The sequence below is a fragment of the Colobus angolensis genome, unplaced genomic scaffold (genome assembly GCF_000951035.1).
Source record: "Colobus angolensis palliatus isolate OR3802 unplaced genomic scaffold, Cang.pa_1.0 Scaffold152, whole genome shotgun sequence".
In the NCBI taxonomy this organism is placed as follows: Eukaryota; Metazoa; Chordata; class Mammalia; order Primates; family Cercopithecidae; genus Colobus; species Colobus angolensis.
The window spans coordinates 906,959-917,881 of record NW_012114622.1 but is presented as its reverse complement, the minus strand read 5'-3'; the positions used below and the strand labels follow the sequence as shown (position 1 = coordinate 917,881).

At 36.5% G+C, this 10,923-nt stretch overlaps 2 protein-coding genes across 2 annotated transcripts in view; both read left to right on the top strand.

Annotated features, from left to right (window-relative positions):
* Positions 1 to 4,649, top strand: part of LIN7C (lin-7 homolog C (C. elegans)) — a 10,374-nt gene extending 5,725 nt beyond the window's left edge. Inside the window, exons 3-5 of the mRNA XM_011936306.1 lie at positions 133 to 204; positions 1,977 to 2,186; positions 2,731 to 4,649. Coding sequence (XP_011791696.1) covers positions 133 to 204; positions 1,977 to 2,186; positions 2,731 to 2,886 — 438 coding nt within the window. The 3' untranslated portion in view covers positions 2,887 to 4,649. The remainder of the gene's footprint in view (positions 1 to 132; positions 205 to 1,976; positions 2,187 to 2,730) is intronic.
* Positions 4,650 to 9,818: 5,169 nt separating this feature from the next.
* LOC105507762 (BEN domain-containing protein 2-like) overlaps positions 9,819 to 10,923 on the top strand; it is a 15,336-nt gene continuing 14,231 nt past the window's right edge. Inside the window, exon 1 of the mRNA XM_011936409.1 lies at positions 9,819 to 9,884. Coding sequence (XP_011791799.1) covers positions 9,819 to 9,884 — 66 coding nt within the window. The remainder of the gene's footprint in view (positions 9,885 to 10,923) is intronic.

The window sequence follows — 10,923 nt, the reverse complement described above, 5'->3', positions numbered from 1 at the left end:
AAAAAAAAAAAAAAAAAAAAAAACAAAAACAAAAAAAAACATTTTATAAAGATGCATAACTTTGCCTGAAATTTTAACTTCACAGAGAACTCAAGCATGGTATATTCTGAGATATAACTTTGGCTTTTACAGGTATATGAACATGTCTATGAGACCGTGGACATCAGTAGCAGTCCCGAAGTGAGAGCAAATGCTACTGCAAAGGTAAATATTTTTGTTTACCAAAAGTGAGAATTCTTCATAAATTAGAAGTTTAAAATATGCAATTATTAAATTCATAATAAACTTACTTTGAAGACTAACATGTATCTTTCAAGCTACACCAAATTTCTCAAGTACTAAGAAGACATTTGTTTCTACTGGCTTTACATAAATGGTCCATGATAAATAGCTTTACATAAGCTATGTTATGCAGTTTAGATAATACAATAGAAATGTAGTTGCATACAATATCATGCAATATATAATTGTGTTGTATATGTTACATATATGATACTATATAATATTCATTATACAAAATCTAATCATAATTTTAAGATATGAATTACTATCCTCGTCTTATTGATGAGGAAGCATGAGGTTATTTGCCCCAAACCACACAAATAGCATATGATAGAGCTATGGTACTACCCCGAGCTGATTTTTGCTTTTTTCTTTACATTATCTGCATTTCTGTGCCATTGTTTTCCACAAATAATTTAGGTATTGACCTCACTATTCATGATAGGTGGTTTGAACAGGATAATATCAGCAGTCGGTGACTTAAATTAATCATCAGCAGATAATTTTTTACAGATAGTTACTGGCTCTCATAAGGAAATGGTGGATTCTCTGTTGAATACAAATGCTTAAACACGTGGATGTAGTTTGTCAGTGTAGAAAAGACCAGAGAAACATGGTTTTAATTGCTGAGTTGTGTGACTTTGATAGCCTACTGAATTTCTGAGCCTTAGATAACGGGTATTCAGTAAATCTTGATTTCTTCAAAGATAACGAGTGTTCAGTAAATCTTGATTTATTTGAAGATAACGGGTATTCAGTAAATCTTGATTTCTTTCTTCCTCCCCATTTTTGTGATCCATCACAAAAAAAAAATGGTACTAGATAATTACCCTTAAAAGCAAAGTGAAACAAAATCTCAACTTTATAATTAGTTTGGATTAGTCTAAATTTGAGCTTTAAATAAGATGTGGCTCTGTTTCATCTTCTGTGGGGGTTTTTAGTTGTGACTAGTTAACTAAAGCGACAAAAACATTCAGATTGGCTATGTGTACCTCTCTTTTTCTCATTACTGAGTTATTTCTTGACATCTTAGATATTTAGTATATAGTACAAATAGTGTAGAAGCCAACATGATTACATATAGGGACAACTCCATGTTGATTATATAGGTAGGTTGTGTCCTGCACAGAGGCTCCTGAAGGAGTTGGATGATCCAGATCTAAAGCTCAGGGCTGCTGGCATGGTAGGGGAGGGGTTTTCCTGCTTATCATGTACAATGTCCATCTGCCCAGCAAGTCTGCTTGCCAAGCCCTGTGCTTATGGGACTGCACAAAAAATTGAGACTGGGCACTGTATGGGCTAGGAATGACCTGAAAAATCATAACATTTCCTGTGTAACTCAGAATTATTCATTTGTCATCTCTAAAATACCTTCTGTTTAGCTTACCTTCTCAGAATCACCAGTGAATTTGTGAGTATTCAGACGTCAAAAATATGTGCTCAAAAGTAGTTTTTAAAAAGAAGCCAGGTGCGGTGGCTCACGCCTGTAATCCCAGCGCTTGGGAGGCCAAGGCGGGCAGATCACGAGGTCAGGAGATCAAGACCATCCTGGCTAACACGGTGAAACCCTGTCTCTACTAAAAATACAAAAAATTAGCCGGGTGTGGTGACAGGTGCCTGTAATCTCAGCTAAAGAGACATAAGAACCAAAGTAAATAAAAGTCATACTTTTAATAGGTAAAACTTTCTTTCAGGCTACTGTTGCTGCATTTGCTGCCAGTGAAGGACATTCTCATCCTCGAGTTGTTGAGCTACCAAAAACAGAAGAGGGCCTTGGATTCAATATTATGGGAGGCAAAGAACAAAACTCTCCAATCTATATATCTCGAATAATTCCAGGTGGAATTGCTGATAGACATGGGGGCCTCAAACGTGGAGATCAACTCCTCTCTGTTAATGGCGTGGTAAGGATGAATTTTATTTCTATTTGTAGTGATCTGTTGTGACCACCTGGGGGTGTATTTGAGTTATAGGAGAAACCTAAGAAACTTGTGCTTTAGAAATGCCTTGAGGGAATCCTGGGCAGTACTGTTAATACAGTGATCCTTTTTTTTTTTTTAAGCACTGTAAGTGTATTTTGCAGTGTAAATTAGCAGTGCTTAGTGTATGTAATTTTTATGACATAAGCTCTTTATTAAAGGCAATACATTAAATTAGAAGTCTACCCTCATTTTACTCTTATGGCAATTGCTTGATCTACTGACATAATAAGGCATATAGATTGATATGCTAATTATTTGGAACTTAAAAGCCAGTTTTTAGATTATAAACAGAATGTATGTAAGAGGATTTCATATAGATTAAAATGGTAAGGCAGGATTATTTCTTAGTTTTATAATGTTGGAATAATATAACATTAAAACTTTCTTCCTTATATATATTTTAATAATTTTTACATTTTTAGTTACTTTCAAAACTTAGTGTATGGTTTGTTTTTTTTTGCCCTAGAGTGTTGAAGGAGAACATCATGAAAAAGCTGTAGAACTGCTGAAAGCTGCACAAGGAAAGGTTAAATTAGTGGTGCGATATACACCCAAAGTCTTAGAAGAAATGGAGTCGCGCTTTGAAAAAATGAGATCAGCAAAACGCAGGCAACAGACCTAATACATTTCAAAACTTGATATTTCATTTTGCATTTTAGCTAGAGAAGTTTTCCTTGTGACTTACTAATGGCTGCAATGCCAATGATTGTAAGAAAACAAACAAATTTATCATGAAATTCTCCTTGCCATTTTATAAATGCCTATTTTAACATCATTTGTGGTTCTAGAGATGCATACTTTTTTCTGACAAGAAAAAGTAAAAGGTGATGAGGGCAATTCTGTCCTACTGTTTTTACAGGCCTTTTTCAAATGCAGATTTTGTCATAAAGTTGTTATAGATTTTTTAAAATGCTTTTTTAATATTAAAATGTACTTTTACATTCTTAATCTTTTTTTAGAAAGGAAAAGTTTTCTTCATTTGGCTGCTGATTTAAAAGTAAAGTTCTCCAATTCTTTTTTTGCTTACTCTGTTTTTTTTAACCTGTGAAATTTCTTTACAGTTTTCCAAGAAGTTAAACATAACAGTCTCACCTACAGCAGTTCATTACACCGTCAACGTTAACATCATTGCTGCATTTTGTACTTTGAACACACACATAATGTATATAAAACCAGTGGTAAATCATGACTCAGCCCAGTGCAAGTTTTTTCACTTTTACTTAAGCATAATATATAATAGATATTCATTTATATTGATTTATAAAAGTAAGTTTTTAAACACTGAAACAATCATTGCTAAAGGATGTATTCTTAATATTTGAACATTGAGGCAAGAGGATGTAATTGATAGCATTACTTATTACATCCCTATTTCTATTCAACAATACATCAAATTATAAATGCAAAACAGGTTCAGATTTCATCTTTTGCAATTTATTTTAAATACTATTCATTTTTATTTAAATGCACAGTATTTCCCCTATATTTTGGTCCTTCCATTCCTAGAGAAAAACCAGTTATTTTGTGGTGGGAAGTAGGTGAAGCAAAGAAGGAAAAGTAATACCGTTAACTTCACTAGCTTCAAGAGTAGACATTCTTACTAGCTCAATTTAAATAATTGATCTTAGGAAGAAAAGAGGATATATTTAAGATACATAGAAATTATGATGTGATGTTTTCATGAGAATCTGTAGATTCCATCAAAATAAGTAGGAACTCATACTAAAATTGTTGGATTTAGAGATGCACCTTTTGTTTATGATTCAAATATGGGAATTTGAGAAATATTTCATTTGTCCACTGGATGTCACTGTTTCACTAAAAGGCAGCTATTAGTGTGTGACTGTGACTGAGGTCTTAAAGACTGAAAGAGTTGAGGTTCATTTTCTGTCACAACTTACAGGGACATGTGTACTTTAAGAAAAACTTAAGTGACAAATATTAGAAGATGGTGGATTGAAAAATATAAGTAATTTGGCATTGTTATTGACCCTGTATAAAAGAGTGGGCATTTTGTAACATTCCTTCAGGAAGAATAGTATGCTTTTTTCTGCATGTTTGTGATCACTGTGAGTGAGTCTCAGATGATTATTCCAGTTTTCAATGGTTTTTCAAAATAAAAGTCAATCGGCATTGTTATTTATCATTTAGGTATTGAACATTGGATTGCATGGTTGAATGTGTCTTTAATCCACTGCAAAATGTGCTTGTTATTGATAGGATCATGTTGTTAAATTGTATATTTTCAAAATTAATTGATGTTTTAAAAATGTTGAGACCAAAGTAGTATAGAAGTATGGACTTAATTTAATTGTAAAATTATTAGAGGTATTTGTTGTAGAGCTTTATATATTAAAGAGGTATTGGTGCATATGAAAACAGTAATATTATTGTTATGCTTGTATTCTTGCATTTCAGGGTAAATAAACCCTGAAGAAATCTTATTTTAGTATAGCTACAGCTGCAATAGCTTTTACAGATGTATCAACATTTCATTATAAATTATAGCTTCCTGGGTCTGTGTTTCAGCTGTTTAAGAACTTTCAGCCAAGTTAAATCTTTTTTGGTGTTGAAACTTTTAGTAAGTTGAGTAAGCTATTTTTTTTTCCCTACGGTAATCCACAATCTGTTCTTTGTGTGGGTTGACACCTATTTATAATTCTTAAAATAAGGGTAGCTCAAAGGAGCCAAATATAGTAGTTTAGCTTGCTGCTGTTGAGCGTGAATAGCAGTAGTTTGTTTTCATTAATGCAGTTTTCATAATATATCCCAGAATTTTAAATCTTGACCATAGAAAAATACAGTCATTCATTGGCAGAGATGTACAGTGGTGGTTTAGTGCAGTGAGGAAATGATGGGAATTTTTATCTTAGAAACGGATGATTCATGAATAAAACTAGGTACATAGTATATGATAGATGTTTGATTTGTCAATTACAAATATAAATTATCACCCCCATTTCCGTTTATTTTCTTGATATATCAAAATGTGTTGACTTAGTGATTCTCAATCTTAGCTACATATTAGAAAGCCCGGCAGAGCTTTAAAAAATTGATACCTGGGTCCTATTCCATAACAACTAAATCAAAACCACTTTTTTTTTTTTTAAGCTTTCCAAGTGGTTTTAAAGGACACCTAGGGTTGAGAACCCATTATAAAATGATCTGATTACACTGGACGCTGTCAGGAAGTATCAGAATAGTTTAATTTGCAGCTACTTAATGATTAATTATATTTCTTAGGTTTTTTTTTTTTTTTTTTTTGAGACTGAATTTTTCTCTGTCGCCCAGGCTGGAGGGCAGTGGTGTGATGTCGGCTCACTGCAAGCTCCGCCTCCCGGGTTTACGCCATTCTCCTGCCTCAGCCTCCCGAGTAGCTGGGACTACAGGCGCCCGCCGCCTCGCCCGGCTAGTTTTTTGTAGTTTTTTTTTTAGTAGAGACGGGGTTTCACTGTGTTAGCCAGGATGGTCTCGATCTCCTGACCTCGTGATCCGCCCGTCTCGGCCTCCCAAAGTGCTGGGATTACAGGCTTGAGCCACCGCGCCCGGCCCCTTTTTTTTTTTTTTTTTTTAAGAGACAGGATCTTGCTTTGTCTCCCAGGCTGGAACACAGTGGTGTGATCATAGCTCACTGCAGCCTGAAACTCTTTGGCTTCCACCTCAGCCTTCCAAAGCATTAGGATTATAGGTGTGAGCCACTACACCTGGCCAAGTAATTTCTTTAGGAATAAAAGGTACTTGGCATTTCTTATTTGGGAAGTAATTGCAGTCTTATCTTTTTTTTTTTTTTTAAATAAAATCTACCAGTAGTTTAAATGTGAGCTTTTTATGTCTGTCATCATTCTGCCCCCTTTGCCTTTAAAACTTACAAGAATACGTGTCTGTTACTTGAGAAAGCATGTGTAAAAATTGCAGATGAGCAGTATTGTCGTTAATATATGTGCTGTCTTAATATGAGCACTTGATTTGTTAGTGTAATACTAGATTATAGCAGCCTAGTTCTTTAGGATTTGATGATTCAAACATGTTTTTTTTTTTGGTTTTTTTTTGAGACGGAGTCTGGCTCTGTTGCCCAGGCTGGCATGCAGTGGTGCAATCTCAGCTCACTTCAACCTCCGCCGCCTCAAGGCAGTTCAAGCGATTCTCCTGCCTCAGCCTCCCGAGTAGCTGGGACTACAGGCGTGTGCCACCACGCCCGGCTAATTTTTTTGTATTTTTAGTAGAGACAGGATTTCACCATGTTAGTCAGGATAGTCTCAATCTCCTGACCTCATGATTCACCCCGCACGGCCTCCCAAAGTGCTGGAATTACTGGCATGAGCCACCGTGCCCAGCCTCAAATATGTTTTTAAAAAATATCATTGTCCTCCTCCTCTAAGATTTTTAAAGTTCTTTTGCTCAAGTACTTAAGTAGTTTGGCTCAAGTACTTTGTTTACAATTAAAATGGATATTATAACATTTAATAGAAGAAATGGTTATGGCTTATCCAAAAAGAATGTCAGCATGACGACTTTAAAAACTACATGTTTGTGAATATTTTATAATGTGGAATGATCATTGAAATATCAAGGATTCTAGTAATTGTATTTCCTAAATAAATGTATGTTTATGAATTTTCTAACCTACATTTTGTTGTGTCCTCTGCCAACAATCTGGTTTTATAATTGTCTAAAGTTTGCTGGTAGTGTTTCTTCAAAGGTTATTCCAGTTATGGTTAAGTAGTGAGAAAAATCACTTACTAATTTTCAAGAACTTTGAGACTAATTTGTATTGACTCGGTTTTTAAAAATACTGGCAAATACTATGCTTCTACTTTTAAAATTTGTGGTAATACCCAGAGTGGATGTAAAATGACACTTTTTCAATAGATTAATTCATTTATCAATTTAATTCTGATTTTTAAGGCATATTTAAAATAAATTTGTATGAGTTATGTCCTCGTTCTTTGGAATTGAAAAAAGTTGATACAACTACACAATAGATAATATTTGTGAAAGCTATGTATAAAAAAGCATAATTCATGGTGGCTGCCGAAATGAAACTTTGAATTTCTATATTTTGGTTTGTCTTTCATAAAATTAAAAAAAAAAAAATTTTTCTTGTGTTATTTCGAGAGCGGCAATATGACATGTGATTGAGAGCACAGATTCTGAAGCCAGACAACTCTGGTTTCAATCCCAATTCCACCATTACCGTGTGTCACCTTAAACAAATTGCTTGATTTCTTTGTGCCTTAGTTCCCTCACCTGTCATTGGTAATAAAAATACCTGTAAGTGTCATGCCATTTTCTGTAAGGCCCTTAAAAAGGTGCCTGGCGTAGTAAATACTGTTTGTGTTTGCTTTTGTTCATGTAAAATAGCTTCAGAACCTTATGAGCTAAAGGAAATAATTCTGGTCAAAAAATTAAAATTAGCAAGTTTTTATTTTTGATGTTTAGAAAACAACCTTTATGCTTAAAAACTTTAGAAGAATAAAATTCATAAGAAATTATCAAATTTCTATTTTGGTCAAAGAAACTCAGAATTTTTAAATTGGAACTTTGAGGATTAAAACCATATTCAAATGAAAATCATTGGAAAATAAGTCCAAGTAAAGATTTGTTAAACTGTAAGGCAACAACCTAGGTCTAGAGATAGTAGACTGCTGGACTAGGTGTTAGTACAAGGCATCACCACCATTAACTTTAAAAAAGTGTGGAAATGTGCCATGCAGCCGAGTAACAACAAAAAACATTTAGTGTTAGGACTCAGTTTTTTCAAAACTTTCGTAGACCAGAGTTTGCATTTGTTAAATTTTTCCAGTTTTGTTATATTCACTATTTTGATTATTCTGATTTTAATATAATGACCCATATTTTGTACCCATATTTTGCTGACCCATATTTTGTACATGTATTTATTAGTGGCAGATAATCTCCCTGATGGAATCTTTAAGATTTACTTTATATACAGAGCAAAAGGTAAATTCATATAGAACCCATTTGTCGATTTTATTTTTTTGAATTTTAAATTTTAAAGGGACAAATGCTTCATTCCAATAAGGTATATGTAAGACCTCTCCTAATTCTCATGAACTATACCTGTTGGTTAGAATGAGAAGTCATCCACACTGTCTTACCTAGAGACAACTTTAAAAACACCAAATCTTTTTTATTTATTTATTTATTTTTTTGTGACGGGGTCTATTTGGACACCACGATATGTATACTTAAAATCACCAAACATCAAGATTTGGTGTTTTGGGGCCAGGTGCAGTGGCTGACACCTGTAATCCCAGCACTTTGGGAGGCTGAGGCAGGTGGATCGCTTGAGCCCAGGAGTTTGAGACCACCCTGGGCAACATGGCAAGACCCCGTCTCTACTAAACATACGCAAATTGAGGCCCAGCATAGTGGCTCGCGCCTGTAATCCCAACACTTTGGGAGGCCAAGGAGGGTGCATCACTTGAGGTCAGGAGTTCAAGACCAGCCTGGCCAACATGGCGAAACCTTGTCTCTACTGAAAATACAAAAATAAGCCAGGCATGGTAGCGTGTTCCTGTAATCCCAGCTACTTGGGAGGCTGAGGCAGGAGAGTTGCTTGAACCCAGGAGCCAGAGGTTGCAGTGAGCTAAGATTTCACCACTGCACTCCAGCGTAGGCAACAGAGTGAGACTCTTCTCAATAAAAGTACAAAAATTAGCCAGGTGTGGTGGCACGTCCCTGTAGTCCTAGCTACTAGGGAAGCTGAGGTTCTCATGAGAATTGCTTGAGCCCAGGAGGCAGAGATTGCACTGAACTGAGATAGCACCACTACACTCCAGCCTGGGCAACAGAGACGCCATCTCAAAAAAAAAAAAAAAAAAAGTTATCTCTAGGTAAACCTGTGGATGATTTCTCATTCTAACCAATAGGGATAGAAATTTTAGCCACTGCAGCAGGTAACTTTCCTGTATATGGCAGTTACTGGAAGTAATTCATTTCATCAGAGAGTATTAAAAACCCAAAACTAATTTTGTGTTTGTTTTTTATTTGGCAAAGAAATGCAATCAAACCATGAAGAAGGAAGTTATTCCTGTTATCTCTTATTTGACATAATTTTGAGCCCAGACTTTAAATGCTATCTAACATTTGTGTTTTACAGAGTTACGGGTTGAATTGTGGTCCCCTAAGATAGGTTGGAGTCCTAACCCCCAGTACCTCAGAATGTGACTTCATTTTGAGATAAGATCTTTACAGAGGTAATCCAATTAAAATGGGGTCATTTGGGTGGGCCCTAATTCAGTATGGCTAGTGTCCATACTTGTTGAAAAGCTGAGAGAGATTTGAACACAGACGCACACCCAGGGAGAACACGATGGGTAGATGAAGGCAGAGATTGGGGTGATGGTTCTACAAATCAAGAAATATTGAAGATTGCCAACAAACTACCAGAAGCAAGAAGAAAGGCGTAGACCAAATTCTCCCTTACACTGAGAAGGAACCAAGTCTCCTGACACTTCGATCTTGGACTTAACAGCCTCCGGACCGTGAAACAATAACTCACTGAAGCCACCCAGTTTGTGGTACTTTGTTATGCCAGCCCTAGAAAATGGATACGTGAGAGAATCCACCTTTCGGCGGCATCACTACCAAAACTGGGTACAGAAGCAAAATTAGATGTTGGTTCTCCAATGTGTGATAGAAGTGGCTTTGGCTAAGAAAGGATGAGATTCTTGGCCCTTGGGGGTGAGGAGAATGCTGGTTTCTTTGTTTTCTATGGTTGAAATGCTTCCTTGGACACCTGTGCAGCTGTGTAACTGAGCTTGTGCCTCCACGTTGGCCCCCTGGACTCATAAGCACCTGAGCACCTAGCTGTTTCTTCACTTTAGGTTGGTAGTTACTGCATGGCTGCGTCTTAACTCCAGGACTTGTCGGGAGTTGGTATTGTCAGGGCATTGTCTCCTTCAGCACTGAGAGTAGTTTCTGCAGCAGTCCTTGCTCCAGCTGGAGTGAGATGAGGATTTGTCTTTGACCTGGGGCATTTCAGCCTGTAAAGGTTTGTACAGGTTCCTTACGATCCATGGGCCTAGTACCAAGCATTAATTAAGTCAGAACTGATTGTGTTGCTCCCTCTTTAAAACTCTGCATTGTACTTAGGATAAAATCCAAATACCTTGCCATGACCTCAAAGGTTCTGCATAATCCATGCCCTACTTCCTCTCAGGCCTCATCTTGGTCCACTGCCCTATTTGTTTTGCTCCACAGCCCATTCCCTTACTGGAAGACTTCCCTCTAGTTATTCCACTAACTGGCTGCCCTCGTTCAGGTGTCAGCTGAAGTTGCTTTGCCTGTTAAGTTCACCATCTCAAGGCTGATTCCTCATCCTTTAATACAGCAACACCTTGTTTTTGATTTTTGGGGTGTTTTTTTTCTGGGTTGGTTTTTTTTTTTTTTTGAGAGACAGTTTCACTCTTGTTGCCCAGGCTGGAGGTCAGTGGCGTGATCCAAGCTCACTGCAACCTCCGCTTTCCAGGTTCAAGCGATCTTCCTGCCTCAGTCTCTTAAGTATCTGGAATTACAGATATGCCACCATGCTCAGCTAATTTTGTATTTTTAGTAGAGACGGGGTTTCACCATGTTGGCCAGGCTGGTCTCGAACTCCTGACCTCAGGTGATCCACCCACCTCGGCCTCCCAAA